General features: G+C 58.5%; 1 protein-coding gene across 5 annotated transcripts; it reads right to left on the bottom strand.

Moving 5' to 3' along the window:
* Nucleotides 1–225: 225 nt before the first annotated feature.
* DNAJC27 (DnaJ heat shock protein family (Hsp40) member C27) lies at nucleotides 226–12,068 on the bottom strand. 5 transcript variants are annotated; one of them, XM_068936738.1, is made up of 9 exons: nucleotides 11,893–12,068; nucleotides 9,979–10,061; nucleotides 9,397–9,466; nucleotides 7,586–7,750; nucleotides 7,006–7,128; nucleotides 6,263–6,423; nucleotides 4,806–4,934; nucleotides 989–1,201; nucleotides 226–345 (listed from the first exon to the last, which is right to left on the bottom strand). In XM_068936738.1, the coding sequence occupies exons 1-8, from the start codon at nucleotides 11,977–11,979 to the stop codon at nucleotides 1,009–1,011; spliced, it is 1,011 nt and encodes a 336-aa protein (XP_068792839.1). In that variant the 5' UTR covers nucleotides 11,980–12,068; the 3' UTR covers nucleotides 226–345; nucleotides 989–1,008. The 5 variants fall into 5 exon arrangements, with proteins under 5 accessions (XP_068792839.1, XP_068792838.1, XP_068792834.1 ...); XM_068936737.1 differs by having other exon boundaries at nucleotides 226–1,201; XM_068936733.1 differs by lacking the exons at nucleotides 226–345; nucleotides 989–1,201 and adding an exon at nucleotides 1,209–4,709.
* Nucleotides 12,069–15,687: the final 3,619 nt, after the last annotated feature.

Here is a 15,687-nt window from a genome sequence, read left to right as displayed (position 1 = left end):
GCGGTCCTCTGCGCCGTCTCAGGCACCCTAAATCCCCCCCTACAAGAGGAAGGCGCGCTTCCTGCTGGCGCCTCCCCACTCGCGACACCTCCCCACTCGCGTGTCCCCGGAGTGGGTTTTTTTTTTCCCCCAGCTGAGGTTTTTCCTCGGGAGCCCACGGGCTGCCGGCTCCGTCCTGGCCGTACACATCCCCTGCCCCGGGGAAGAGAGGCAGCATCCGGCCAGCCCGCGGCAGAGGCGAGGCCGTGCGGGCCACGGGGAGAGACGGGTCGCGCCGGCTGCGGTTCGGAGCTGCTGGAGATGCTCGGCATCAGCCTCGGACCGCGCTGGAATCGCCGGAAGGACCTGGAAGGATAAGGAGGCTTCGCCCGCCGCTCCCCGTTGCGTCCCCCTCGCCCGAGCCTCAGGCCCACAGCTCGGAGGTGTCGAGAGGCAACCTCAGCTGCTTCTCCAGGGGAAGTAATTGCTTCTGTGCGGTAATTAATACCCAAATGAGAGAGCTAAAGCTGCAGCTCTCGGGAGGGCTCGGGGCTGGTCCTGCTGCGGCTGAAGAGGAACGCAAGCGAGCCGGGGCGGCGCGGGTCCGCGCCACGGAGCCGGCCAGGGCCCCAGGCCAACCACCTTGATTGACGCGTGTCTATCCTGCCTGGCTACATCCACGCTGCTAAGTTAACCACTGCCAGGGCCAAGGATGTGACACCTTGGCCACCCATGCTGGGCCAGCGTGCCCGGCCCCAACCCTCCCTGGACAGGGGCTAGCCTGGGGCAGGGCCATCCCTGGGGCAGTTTGGACAGGCCCTGCTTGGGAAAAGGTGATAGCAGAGCTGTGAACCACTCTGGACCAACTGGTCTGAAGGCCAAAACGGGGACCTGGCACTGGTTGGTGACCTAGGGTAGGTGCAGCCTCATCTCGGAGGTGGGTTAGCTCCCCAGGCGCTCCCTAAGCGTGTTACTGGGTATGAGCCTCGAGCGGCAGCAAGGAGCAGACCTGGCAGCAGCTGTGGGCCGTCACCGGCCCCGTGGCGCGGCTGTTGGAGAGGAGTGTGGACGGGCACGCATCACCCGGGCAGCTCGCCAGATCGGAAATCCTCCTGTCCTCCCCACCTGCCAGCTCCACTGAGCGCTGGGAGACGGGCAGAGCGCAGGCAGGCAGCGCCCCTGGTCATCTGTCACATGGATGCCGAGATCTTCGAGGTAGCTCCTGTGTTGTGGGAGGCAGAGCAAAGTCCCGCTCTGGTTGAGATCGGGATCCTGGAGCCCTCACTGCAGGATGGACACTTCAGTGGCAGGACTCGCTCTTCGCACGAGGCAGGAAGAAAGCGGGGGCTGGATCATGCCAGCCTCGGGTGGCAGCAGGTCCAGTCAGAGAGAGGTTAGGGAGCCACATTTCGGGGTCCTGATGGAGGGGGACAGGAGGAAGCACACAGCACGAGCGAGCCCCGGTGTGGAGGTGCCCGTGCGCAGAGCAAGGATGCAGCTACCCCTCTTCCTCTGCGCGTTTATGGGTTCCCTGAACGGAGCCGGGGTGGGCTGCAGGCCCCGCCGCAGCAAGGTGCATCCCACATCGCCTCCCAGGCTGGTTCCTCCCCCTGCTCCCTCAGCCCAGCTCCCACTCCTGCAGAGCTGATTCACAACCACCATCACCCTCGAGGGCAGTTCTTCACCACCAGCCTCAGCCAGACCCGGCTGGGGAGGAGAGAAATGAGTCAAAGGGCAATTAAACATTAACAGCAGGCAGTCACGGCGGGAGGACAGCTCACAGGGCTTCCTTTGTTCCAAAGGGGGTTTAATTTATAAAAATAACACAACTTAGAAGGTCACTGGCATCGCTAGACGTGACATGCGTGTGCAATCATCTCCAAACATCTGGTCAGCTCTGTAAACAGACAGGAAAAACCCCAGCCTGGCAGACAGAGTCACCTGAGGAGCAAACAGCATTTCTGCAAGGAGAGTCTGGGCACGGCACAGCAGACCTGGAGAGCCCCTGACCGACAGGAACCGAGGAGGCATTTCAGCTACTCCAGGCACCCAGATCTCTCCCTCAACGCAAAGTGCACCATTCAGCAGCAGGATTGTTTACCCTCCTCAATGGAAAAAGTGCAGAAAAATGGGTTTCAAGCCAGAATCAAGTGGTTTCCTTCGCTAGACAAGTGGGGAGGTTTCCAGTGAACTCTGGAGTGCTATGAAACGTCTACAACAAGATCCTCTGTTAGTGTAACTTGCTGCAGCTCCAATGCCCGTCCTGCTGATCTCCCCCAGCCCAGCTTTCAATACATCTGGGAGAGGATAAATAAAGCTATTTTAAACACTAACCTTTCGTAGCAACATCTCCCCCCTTGGTCATTTCTACGCTGGAGAAGCAAAAAGTGTTTCCCAGCAGGGCAGCTTATTTCTGCCTCCCAGCAACTTGGCACCAGAAACCAGGGAGAGATCGAAATGATGCTGGCTTCACAGTTCCCCTAGTGCTTGCTGCCAAAAGGGGAGGATCTATTATTGATTTCTAATACATTTTGAAAAGGAAACACAGAAAAGCTGCCTTGAAGTGAAAGGCAATTGCACTGACCGCAGGAGAAAACACTTCTGAATGAGATACGTTTGGGGCAGGGGTAGGACGGACACACACACGCACTCTTAGTGGCTTTGAATAACTTAGTGTCCTCTCTCTCTCTCTCTCTAACACACACACACACACACACACACACTCAGTGGCTTTCATTTCATAACTTAAGTGTCCTGTCCTTCCCTGCCAAGCTCACACAGCAGCAAAGAAATAAAACGGGGTCCTGCTGAAATTGTGGGACCTTAAGGGATCTCCTATTTGCGCTCCCCTAGAAGCCTGGCAGCTCTGACCTCTCTCAGCGTCGCAATGGCCAGATCTCAAGCCTCCACACACACCGCTTCTTGGGGTGACCAGCCACGATCTGTCTCTATCAACAGGAATATCCAGAGAAAACAGTAACTGTGTGATTAGCATGGAGCGACCCAGACCCACCTGCTGATTAATGAGCAGAAACAGACCCGTTATCCTACCAGCAAAGCAGGGTGATACGTCACCGCTGTGAGAAAACAGGGTTGGGAGAAAACATGCCCCCTTCGCTGCTTGCCTAAACCCGAGACAAAAGGCCAAGCGAGCAGGCAGATCGACGCACAGCCTCGCACGGGTCGCGGTGCTGCATTTTTCGGGTCGCCGTCTTACCCGGCCACTCCTAAAGCGTTCCCCTCAGGGATATAACTCAGTGCTGGATTTAGCTCCCTTCGAGCAGGGCTGCAAAGCTGGCTGCTATGTACAACCGCATGCAGATCTGCGGTGTGGGCGAAGCTCAGGAGACGAGGCTGCTGAGAGGGGGAAGAGCAGAGCTGACGGAAGGGGTGTGCAGCCACGCTGGGACCTGAACTACCTCCTCTTGGGCAGCACCTTCATCCTGCCTGCAAACAGCCAGGGCCACCTACAGCACAGCTCCCCCCGGGGCTGGCGGCACCTACCCGGAGCTCGTCAGCACAGTGCAAACAGCTAGCAGAGGGTCCGGAGAGAGGGAGCGCTCGGCTTGCGGGACCGCACCCTTTGGGGCCCTCTGTGCTGAGTTTAGCTCAGGGAGATGGAAGGAAGCAGTGGCAGGAGCCTCCACGCTGTAATTAGGAGGTGAGTGCCCTGGGGGAGAGCCCGAATCTTGCCAAAGCCTGGCAAAAGGCACTGTTCTCAGCACCAAGATAGCCCAAGGAGGAAGAGGACAGGCCAGGGAGGAATGGGACATGCCTTCGAGCCTGCTCCCCCCTGTGGAGGCTTCCTCAAGCAACCCCCTTTTCCTCACACTGCCGAAAACGGTATCGTTGGGTGTCAATGAGAGGAAGGAGCCAGCCTCACTCAGGGAGCTGGACCATACCAGCGTCGTGCGGTGCCTGTGCAGCTTTCAGCCCTGGCAGCCTTGCAATGGTGGCTCTAGGATAACCTGGAAGGACCGAACAACACACAGCCCCTCCGGGGTATTCACCACCACACAGCGCCAACGGCAACAGCTTTTGGGTCAGACGCTGGGCTCAGCACCTGGGCACAGCCCCCTTGTCCCACCCTGCGAGTTAGCCTTCGGCATAGGGCTGAGGTTTGGCCCCTATCCCTTCATTCATTTCCATCCCACACAGCTTTGCAACCGAACTGGCTCTGCCCTTACTGCATCCGCTAGAAGGAAAAACAACGGGCAGGTCTGGCTGACGACAAAGCCCCTGATCTGAGGTGGCTAACGGAGAAGCCCCGAGGCCGTGATACAGCCCTGAGCCTCCCTGGGCGCGCGTGGTGTGAAGAGCAAACCCCGCGAGAGCTGGCTGCCTTGCCAGGCCTTAACACAGATGGAGAGCCAGCCCCAGAGCTGCCGCAGTCAGGTGAGCTACAGCCACAGAGCAAGGGCAGCGCTTGCGCCAGGCTGTTGCAGGCAGCTCTTGCTCTGGCGATCAGCAGCGAGAAGCGATAGTTTAGGGCTTCGTGACCGAATCCCTCCAGGGCTGGCAGATCCCGGGAGGTGTAACACAGCTGAAAAGGCTGCAACCCCGCTGCTTTCAGCGCTGCCATGCTGCTTACGCTAACCACAACCGGAGGTCCCTCTCGCCTCCTCAGCGCTCTGCCCTTTTTGTGGCACGCCCCAACCATGCTAGGGTCGGATGCAGTCCTGCTCCCAGGGCTGGTGCTGGAAACGTCTGTGTCCATGCCAGCGGGAGGTCTGAGGAGGAGAGAGGCGACTCATGGACGTCCAACTGCCTGGGAGCTAGTGGGGAGGAGGGGAAGGTTTCCAGCTTTGGGTAGCTCCGTTCCCTACTTGATGTTTTTGAGAAGCGCGGTCCGGGCGTTCACCACCGCTTTGAAGGCATCCTCACTGCCGGGAGCCACACACTTATCAGGGTGGAGCAGCACTGCCAGCTTCCGGTAGGCTTTGTTCACTTCCTCCCTAGGAGACAAGACAAGAGCGAGGGGACCCAAGTAGCAGGCAGCCCGGCTCAGCCTTGTCCCGGCTGTAAGAGCAGAGCAGGGCCAGGAATTCCCCAGTGCTAAACACCCCTGTGCAGATGCTTTTGAACCCTTCCCTCGCTGGCACGGAGGGTTTCCAGCCTTACGGAGAAAGAGCTGAAGCAAAGCGCACAGGGCACTTCTCAGCATGGCGCGAGCAGAGGAGGGGGAGAACCCCTCTCGTGGGGCAGATTCACCTTCCCCACCTCGGCTGCGCAGGCACGAATGCCAGACACGTGCCTGCGACACGTGCCTTGGTGTGCAGCGTCTCTGGCACCACGAGGAGAAAGCTGGGAGACAGCGTGGGGGCACACGCACTCTGACTCAGCTTCGCATCAAACTGCCTACGCACTCCGGGCAAAGGCATCACACATCATTTCAGCCCTCTAAGCCTTGGGTGTCTGGTCCAAGGCAGACGCCTCGGCTCTAGCTACGGGCCGCGGACAGAGGGTGGCATCTCCAGAGGGAGGTGAACCTGCACGTGCTGGCGATCTCAGTGCAAACTGCTCTGCGGAGCTGCCAATCTCTCCCCATGGATGAGAGGAGGCTGGAGGGAGGAACACCTCCATTTCTGGCAGCTGAAGGAAGGATGCATGAATCCCAAATGATATAAGTTACCCAAAGATCTGCTCTCCAGGCCCTCCAAGGTAAGTATTTGTCATGTTCCGAGAGAGGAAAGAGAAGCACAGCTCTGGGGGTTTGTTTGGGCTGCCCAAGTCATACAGCAGAACTGGGAGATCCCAGATTGCTCTTACCCAGGCAATGACCAACTCCACCTGGCTAGCGGTCCTCTGAGGAAGACAAGGGAGAGCTCCTCTTGTGAGAGTACCGTTTCCAGGTGGAAGAACTGTATCAATCCCTTTTTGGTCAGGTGGGCAGCAGCCTTACAGTAGCCTAAAAGCTTCTCCAGACCTGGAGAGCAAGGAGGATAGAGCTGCTCCTAACACATCTGTCAGTGAGTAACCGGAGATGGCTCAGCCTGGAGGCTGAGGCAGCTGACAGGGCTGAAGATCTCAGGTGCAGCACTCCTCCCTTGCCTTAAGCCCGGCTTCTCTGTTAAAAGGGGAAACGCAGTGCTCCGGACAAAGGGTTTCTTTTGCATTGCCTCAGTTTTGTGCCTAAATACAAACAGTTTGTGCCTGGCTGATATATAAACCAAGGTGAGTTTATCAGCAAGTAGATCACTAAAAGATCCCAGCTGCAACCAGCCTGCAGCTGCAGGATAAGACAGTCTATGGATAGTCTGGTGCACACTGAAGACTCCCTCACCTTGTGGCTCCAGGTTTGACCCCCAGCATGTCCCAGCTGTCCTTGCTGTTACGGATCCTGCGAATGGCATCCGCCTGCTCTTTGGTGAAGCCGACCCCCATGCTGGAGGGGGGACGCTTCCCGCCGTTGTCACACAGGTCGATGATGGCGGAGTAGAAGGTCTGCGGACGCAAGGAGGAGTTAGTGAGAAAGAACCATCACCAAACCAGAGGCAGTGATGGTGCCCTGAGACCCCACCGCCCTCGCTGACTGCTGGCTCATCATCGGACGCATGGGGGAGCATTTGCACAACTGCTGAACGCCCATGGTCCATTCCCCACTGCCTGCGGTCATGGGGGGCTGGGATATCTAAGGTAAGGGGAGATCTGGTCCGTGCTAGGACCATGGGACAGGCTGAGGAAGAAGTCAGGCCACCCCAAGTGGCTCTGTGCTCATCTCTCATCCACTCCAGCTCAGTGGCGGACCTGAAGAGCAGAGGTGGGCATCTCTGCACTGTGTTCGCAGCAGAACGAGAGGGATGTCAGCTCTGAGCAACGTCGGAGGGCCGGCTCAGGACTGGGAGGACCAGCACTAACCTTGAGCTAAAAAGTTATGCTTTCTCAGGGTGGTGTTTCATTAGGAAGACCCCTTCGAGACAGAGGGCCAATAGGTTTTGTGGGATCCAGGCAGTTCAGAGGATATTCTGCCATCAAACTCCAGCTCAGTATAGTGTCTCTACCCTCATCGTCTTCACTCCAAGTTACCTGGAACATCTCGTTGATCCCTTCTCCTGTTTGTGCTGAAGTCTCAAAATAAAGAAAGCCCCGGCTCTCTGCCCAGAGCCGCCCCTCGCTTTCGTCCACGCTGCGGTGCTTGGTGCAGTCAATCTAGACCAGAATAAAAAGCAGAGGTCAGAGTAAGGCCTGGGTCTGCAGTGACGGATGGAGGAACGCAGCTCCGAGGCTGACTGCCTAACAGCAGATAAGGGGCCTGTCTGTTTGGAGAGGCTGTTTGTTTCTCTTGAAGGAACAGAGGCAGCACGGAATGAAAGCACAGAAAACACAACTGAAAAGGCCTTTGAAAGTCCATCTAGTCCAGGGGTAGGGTTGGCTCTACTGGATCCTTTCCTGACGGATGTGTGGCCACAACATTCTCAAAATCCTGCTGAGATGTGGTCTTCAGTCCTCCTCTAAGGCACGTCTGGCTCTTAGAAAGTCTACCCTATTACCTAGCAACACTTCTTTTGCTGCAGCTGCAGCTCAGTAGCTTAGGCTTAAATTGGGAAGAGCACTGAGGGCCTGAGATCAGGGTGGCGCCACAGCCCAGCTCCTCAGCATGGCCTACCTTGTTCGCACAGACAACGAAGACAATGTTCTCCATATTCCCGTGGGGGCCCAGCTCCTGCTTCATCTCCGCCAGCCACGCATCCAGCGCATCAAAAGAATCCTTTTGTCCGACATCGTAGACTAGGATGACCCCCTGCGTATCCTTGTAGAACTCGTTCCTCACCTGCCAGGACAAACGCAGGGCGCTGGCACCAGCGACAGCCAGGCTGAGAGCGCACAGCCTGGCAGAAGAGCCTGGCCCCAGAAACCAGCCCTCAAGAGATGGGCGATCATCGTTGTCTGGCACCTGTGATAATCAGCTCGTCTCCACAGGCGCAAAGGAGCACAGAGGCACAACGGCAGGCAGGGAACCCCAAAAACCCAGCCAGAGACCTGGTGCCCCCAGGGCTGTCCCAGGAGAGCCAGCAGTCCCGAGTGCCAGGGGTGACGCTCATTGCCACGAGTCAGCGGGAGAGGGTCTCCCCCGATCCTCTCACAGACTGAGGGGGGTTACTGCCTAGGGGTATGGGATTCCTTATGGGGTGCAGGGAATGCACTTTGGGATTGTACAAGACTTATTATGGGATGTTTAGGGGAGGACCCAAAGGAGAGGAAGCAGAGGAACCAGGGTGGTCTGGGGAGGAGCAAGCATGAGAAAACAGCAGAGCAAGGGGATAAAAGGGGCCAGTCGCCTGTAAACAGGGCCTGGTCGTATGCTTGTCCGGCCATGCCCCGATCAGCACAGTCTGTCCTGTCGTCTCATTCAACTCCATTTCTAATTGTTTTCCTGGGTGAGGGACTCTGTTCTATGCGCGTGTGGCAGTGTGCAGAGGTCAAAGTGCCAGTAACTGGAGTTGGACCACAGGTCACTGGGGCCTCTGTGCCTGGGGTGCCAGCAACGGGAGAGACCATAAGGTCTGGGGATCAACTGAGAGACCCATTTGCATGCGCCTGCATCTCTGTGAGGCAGTTGGGGGAGTGAGGATCCAGGGGCAGCTACTGGATGGACTGTGTATCCGAGCCCAGTTCCCGGAGGAATCCACAGCGTGTCTGTCTGCGCGTGTGCAAGAGGTCTGCACCAGCAGCTGGGATGGCGCTGTGAACCTTGGGGACTCGCACGCCCAGGTGCCAGCAACTGGGGGCTCTGGGGATCCTGGGCCAGCTGGGATTACTGAGCCTAAGCCTAATTACTGGAGAGATCTGTGTTGTATTGATGTGCATATTTCCCACTAACGGACCTTCCTCCTCATCAGAGGCTGTCGGTGCTGTACGGGTTTGTGTGAGCACTGAGTATTTCTGCGCTCATCTGTGTCTGGCCACATGTATAAGTATATATCAGTAGATACATTTGGTGACCCTGCTTGAGCAGGGGGGTTGGACTAGATGATCTCCAGAGGTCTCTGCCAACCTCAACCATTCTGTGATGGGTTGTATAGGTGTGCCTGCGTGTGCACGCACTGGGAATACACACTCAGCCTTCTCTACTGGTTGGACCTGGGGGTATGGAGCTGAGGCAGCCTCGCCTCTTTTGGGCTACCGGATCCGGCAGTCCCTAACAGCATCCTTTTGCGTGGTCAGCATCCCCCTAGCACCAGGGGGTCACTGCTCACAGAGATGGAGAGGGGTTTTCGAGTGCTGGCCTGCGTTAGGTGTCTGGGGCTGGAAGGAAAGGAGCGTATCCTAGTGGAGAAAGCTCCTAAGAAACGTATTTTGAAGTTTGCCACCAACTTTTGACAGAGCTGCAGAAAGTTGAGGGGTGCCGAATGCTTCTGAAACAGGCAGGCTGAAGGCAGCCCTTCAGCATGCTGCCAAGAGCCGGGTTTGCCTTACCTCGTAGAAGAACGGGTGCCCTGCCATGTCGAAGATGTTCACTTTGATCTCTCGGTCTCTGACCTGCACTCTGAAAGGAGAGGTGGGAAACACTCAAGAGGGCTCCACCTCAGCCCTTGCACAGGCTGTGCCCCCACCCAGGAACACCCCATCTCTGCCAACCCTTTACAGAGAAAGAGCTGGGTAACCAGAGCCAGAAAAGCAGAAAGAAGTTCCGAGTGCTGGGGTTTAATGGCCAGAAACCTGCCCCTAGAGCCAGTGAGAGAGGGAGGGCAGCACCAGCTCTGGATTTAACGTGGCAATGGGGAGCTATGCCGCCCAGCGGAAGGTGAAATGCAGATTATCTGACTGTTGTGGAAGCTGAGCGGCCTTGGCAGAGGCTGGCTGCACACCTCGGCACACCTGGCTCGGGGCACGCGGTCACGCAGGAGCAGCAGGATGGAGGACGGCCTTGCTGCGCGTTTTCCCTCTGCCCCTGCGGGGACCGGTGCCGGCTGCAGCAGACCCGCGCCTGCTGTCTGCGGCCATGTGGCTCGCCCCACTCCTCTTGCAATTGTGGCTTCTCCCTAGAGCAGTACTCACTTTGTGACACCATAGTCGATGCCAATAGTCGCCAGGTATTTGGGAACAAACCTCTTCTCGCAGTAGCGCTTTATAATGCAGCTCTGGAAGAAAGGAGACGGGAGAGTACCGTATTGTGGGTTCCCATTACTAGTGAATTTGCCTGCTGGTTAGCTGCAGAGACATTAACTCTGCCCTTAGTCCTTAAATTAACCAATCAACTCATCTACCTTTCCTGAGAGCAGTTTTCTTCCTGCCAGAGGGAAGAAATAAGATCCCAGGCCCTGTCTGAGCGTTTGTTATTCCTTGTCTGTTTGGGCAAGGAGGCTCAAAGCCCTGGGCCTGACCCGCAGGACAAGTCCCACTAAAGAGCTGCGGATTGTGCTGAAGTGACTGAGAAAGGGACACATCAGACGTGGAGACAAGGACAAGCCGAGTTAGGACACAGGGCTACGTGCAGCGCTGTGAGTCATGGCACGGACAGCTCTGCGGTGCACCTAAGGGAAGACCATGTGGTCCAGGCATTTCTTACCTCACAAACTCCCGCACAGCCAGACAAAGGCACATTCATTGTGCCTGTTACAATAGAAGTTCCAGAATTTAAAGCTTGTCTTTGGAGATCAAAGGGGTGTGCCAAGAAACTCTGGTTTATTCCCCTACGGAAAACACCTAGCCTCAGCAAGCTGTTTGTTCAGCGGCCTTACGGGAGTCAGTTCCCAAAGGGCCATGAAGAATGTTTTGGCAGTCTGAGCGGAGAGTGCAAAAAGTGCCTGCAAAGTCGCACCAGATGCCTCCAGCCTGTTCTGCCTCTGACCTGGCAGATGAGATGCTCCTTAGGGAGAACAAGAGAGCTGGCTGCTATCTGCTGTTCAGAGAGATAAACACCACACAGATGAACATCACCTGCCACATCTTCACTCACTCACTCAGTTCTGCAAGATCCTACTGGAGTTCCTCACCATCAGCGAGGCATTTGTCTGCCCGGCGGGAGTCTTCCTGGTATCAGCAGTTTAAAAGGACTGGATTAATTTAGCAAACAAAAAGGGCAGCTCCTCAGAGCGGAATCTGGCTGGGAAGAGAAATGCTGTCCTGGGGAACAGCTGGGTCATTCACCACAGCAGGAGGATGGTGGGCTCCTGGTGAAACCCTGACTAAAGCCAAAGCTGGAGAGTTAAGACTGGGATCGACTCAGATACCTCCTAGGTGCCCTTGAGGAAGGCTCTAGGGCCTTGCATCCCTATCTCCTGACCGCAGCCACGGAAACAATATGCCTAGTGCAGGAGCGCTGGTCGCCTTGTCGCAAACAAGAGATGGACATCTCCAGAGAGACGACTGAGACCTCGATGGGCCAACTCGCGCTCCGGAGGTGCCACCGGCTACACGGCGTTTGCAGGCGGGGGGGAGGAGGGGGGAGCCTGGAGCAGGGAGGGACATGGCCTCCAGAGGGAGCGAGGCCTCGAGGCGGGGGACAAGCCCCCACCGTCCCTCCGGACAGCACAGCACTCCCGGCCCCACTACGGTCCCCCCGGGGCCGCCGGCTCCGGCAGCGCGGGGGGAAGAGGGAGCCCCGGTCACAACCTCCGCCCCGCAGTCCGCCATGACACCAGCCCGGAAACCCCGCCCCGGAGCGCTCCGACCCCTCCCCCGCCTCGAGCCAGACGGCCAATCAAAGCGCGCTCCCAGGACCGAGTCCCGCCCCCGCCGCTGCCACTCACGCCGCCAACGCCGTCCCCGTTGGGTGAGTGGTGTGAGGCGCGCACCAATCGTCCGCCGCTCACCACACAGCGCCCGGGGCTCGCGCGTGAAGCCCATTGGCTCTCGCGCCGCCGCAGCCCGGCGCAGCGGCCAATCCGCGGCCTCGCTGCCAGCCCGGCCGCTGCTACCGAGCTCCTGATTGAGCCGCCGGGCTGTCAGTCAGCTCCCGCCCCGCCTCACCTTGCCCACCTCCGCGTTGCCCATGGAGATGACTTTGATCCGCAGCGACTTGCGCGTCTCCTTCCGCTTCGGCACATTCGCCTCCATGGCCGGCCGGACCGGGACGAGCCCGCCCGCCACCGGGCCGGGCCGGGCCGGGCGGGGAGAGGGGGGTGCGGCGCGGAGGGCCGAGGGGCCGCCGCGCCGAGCCGGGCCGAGCCAGGCCGCGCTCGGCCGCGCTCGGCCGCGCTCGCGCGAGGCTTCCGAATTCTCGCGAGACCTCGAGAGCCGGCGGCAGCCGCCTTCGCCTGGGGGGCGGGGCCAGGGGGCGGGGCCAACGGCCGTAACGGCCGTAACGGTCAGCGGCGGGCGGCGCTGAGGGCCGGGCGCTGGCGTCGCTGCCTGCCCCCTTGCGAGAGATGGGTTTGGTCTCGGTTAGGAGCTTTTGGGGTCGGTGTTGGTTCACCGGGGGAAATAATCTCTCCTCCGGGACGGGTCTCTCATGGGAAACCCTTCATTTCCTTCTTCAGGGGAGGACGACGCCGGTTGCTGGGACGGGAGGTGCCAGGGCCTGACAGCAGGCGGCACCGGAGCTGGGAACGGTTCTCAGCACCCTGGGACGTAGCCCACCAGCTTGGGTCGGGGTGCCCAGGCCAACGCATCCAGCCGTCCCCAGGGGGGGCCCATGTTGCACGTAACATCTTTAATTGCTCCTCGTTGTCCGTTGAGATCCTGGCAAGAAAGGGCAATCTTTGCATCATACCCAGAAGCAAACCCCAAGGCGCCGGGAGGGGGACGCAGCAACTCTGGCCACCCCTTCACCTAGCCTGGCTGAGGACCGTGAGGCAGGAGAGCCCACGGATGTGTGCAGGGATGTGTTCCCCTGGGCGGTGGTGCATGAGGAGCTGTTGGCAGCGTTTGAGTCCCCCTTCCCAGGTCTGGTCATGGCTGTGTCTTGGGGAGGAGATCCCCACACAAGGCTTGGTTTGAGCATCTCTTGGCTCTCTGGGGACTCGCTGTCAAGGTAGGGATGCACATGGGAGGGGATTTTCTTTGGCCAAAATGCTCTGAGCTTAGTGATCCTTCAGTCTCCCGTCAGCATCCTGCTGGGAGCAGTTGTCTGGCTGGCAAGAGTCTGGAGTTGGGGATGATAGAACGCTTCCATGGAAAGGCGAAGAAGGTGACTTTTCTCTTAAAAATCTCAGAGCAGGTTGATTGCACTTGTTTCTACCCACGTCCTCACGCGCGCCCACATGTGGGTGCTGGGGTATTGCCAGGGTCACTAGAGTGCAACATGGATGAGGGATGTTGGCTGTTGAGTCCCTGCAGCATCTCCTGGCTTCCTCCTGACCGGTGATGAGGAGCTGCTTTTGACAGATCTGTTATGTGCTTTTTGGGATCTTCTGCCTCATTATCTCATCTCATAAATCTTCACCAAAAGTCCCAAGTCTCTGTGTACTTCTGTTTCCCATCTCTGGGTGTTTTATGCCTCCAGCTCTGTTCTTCATTTTCTTGTCACCTTATCTTTAGTTCTTCATCTTCCTGCTGTCTGCTTGCCTGATGAAGCCAGGCACACGATGCTCTGTGGCCATTAAAGCCGGTTCCTTTAACCCTTCCTGATACATTCACGTACAGATGTTTCTGTTCATATGGATGTTAATGTTTCTTACAATTCCTTGGCCCGCTTGGCTGCTGGTCGCAGGCTGTGTGCTGCTCGCGGGGGATCTTTATGGAGAAACGCACTCTGGGGATCCAGGTCCACCTTGTGGGTTTTAGGAGGCCAGTAAATCCCTCCTCTGTTACTGGGGGGGCCCACGGGGCATCGCTGCTTTGAAGGAGGAACATGTTGAAAGGTCTGTGCCCTCTGTGCAGGTCGGGCTTGACCCCATGGATGCGGTAGGGGTTTGTTACTCATTTTGGTGCAAAGTCCGTCTTCTTCCTAGCTTCTTCCTGTGTGACAGGCGGCCTCCCACGGTCAGCACGCCGCGGGTTGCTGTTCCCCATGTGTGCCGTTTTGGCTGCGGCTTTGCGCGTGATGCAGGCTCCCACCATGCTTGGGAGGGCTGGATCGTGTGGCCTTCGGGGAGCTGATCGAGTGGATTTAACCCTTCCTCCTCGAGATCCCAGCAGGGAATGTCTCTGGGCAGCTCCTCACCTCGGCCTGGGGCGCTGCAGCCCCTTCCCGAGCCCCGGGGACCCTGTGTGCTCAGTGGCAGTGCGGGAGATGGGCGTTTATTTAGTTCCCACTGCCACGCCAAGGCACATGTTCTCCAGATTGCAGCAGCACGAGGGGCGACCTTGGGGCTTTCTTTGGGCATCTCATTCTGGGCCACGCTTGCCCTTTTGTTTGGAAAAGAGATCGGTGGAAAAATAGAGTCACTTTTTCCTTTTTGCATGCCAGACGTGCCCTCTGTGGGCTTTTCTCTGTGTCAGGAGGGACACGGCCCCCTCCGTGCTTGGGCAGGAGGTGGAGGGAGATAGCTGAGCACCACGCCTAGCTTCTTGCCTGAGTTTGGGCAGAAACCCACACGCGGCACCAGCTGCTTGTCAGCTCTGGCTGCTTCTTTTCTCACTGGTATTAAAAGCCCTCAAGGACTAGGCCAGGAAAATCAGAGGGCATAAACTGGGCACAGTCCTTTGGAGACACCCGTAGCCTCGGGTCCCTTCCCAGGGCAGCGCAGGTGGTCAGACAGGGTGAAGGGCTCCCCACGCGGGGATCGGGAGCAGCACCGTCCCTGTTGGATCGACCCCTGAACGAGATGCTCAGTGTTGATGTATCTGCGCTGAGCCCTGTTTGCTGATGCAGGCCGAGCTAGTGTTTCTGGCTGGCAGAGGCTGGGGTTTTTTTTTGCCTCCAAGGCTGGGTTGGCCCTGCCACGGTCACCCTGTGCTGTTTGACAAGTCTGGCGCGGTTGTGTACGAGGACGCGAGGTGTCTGTAGCGCCGTGGCGGTGGCGGCCTTGCACGGGACCCTGGCGATGGGGTGGCCCGTGGGGTCGAGCTAGCTGGGAAGTTAGGGCCCGAGAGGCACAGCGTGACTCAGTTTCCCCTTCTCAGAGCCAGGGTGTTGGCATGCTGGGTTTCCCCAGGTTGGGAGGCCGATGGGGTGACCCACCGTGCTGGCCCCAGCTCTGGGAGCCGCGTGGGTTGGGCAGAGTACCTTAGCCCTTGCAGCCCCCAGTGTGAGCGCAGGGGCTCCCTGAAGGTCTGCAGGGAGCTCCTCCTCCGCGCAGCAAGGGCTGGGGAGGTGGCGCAGGGTCCCACCAGCAAGGACTAGCCTGAAATCAGCCCAGAGCCGGCCAGGAGAGGTGTCCCTCAGGCTCTGGGGACCTGTTGTCTCGCCACCAGCATCTCCTAGAGCTGGGGCGTCTCCGGCTGATACTGGTAGAAGGAGCAGCGCTGCTGAGAGGGGTGCTCATCCAGCTGCCTGCGGGTGCGCCCCTTGCAGACCGAGGGGTGGTGGTGGCCAGTCTTTCAGCAGAGATCCCTTGTCATGTGCGGGTGGCATCACTTGCCCTGCCCGGTGCTGTTAACAGCGACACGGTGCTCCTGCTCCTTGATCCTCCTGCACCGGGCTCGTGCGAGAAGCAACACGGACACATGCAAGACGTGACATGTTGCACACGAGCGTGCAAGAACCAGCAGGGCACGCGAGCAGCCGGATGCGTGCGTGAGCAACCCGTCCCTTGAGCGTTGCACAAGCAGTGCGAGGGCGTGTTGGTGCCAGAAGACACGGTGGGTGTGCAAAACTGGCGCAGATGCCCCGCGGCCGACGTGCTGGAGCAGCTATGGAGAGCTGGCGGTCGCCTCCCTGGG

The sequence above is a fragment of the Struthio camelus genome, chromosome 3, assembly GCF_040807025.1.
Source record: "Struthio camelus isolate bStrCam1 chromosome 3, bStrCam1.hap1, whole genome shotgun sequence".
Lineage (NCBI taxonomy): Eukaryota > Metazoa > Chordata > Aves > Struthioniformes > Struthionidae > Struthio > Struthio camelus.
Note: the sequence above shows the minus strand (reverse complement) of the source record. Positions and strands in the feature narration are given on the sequence as shown.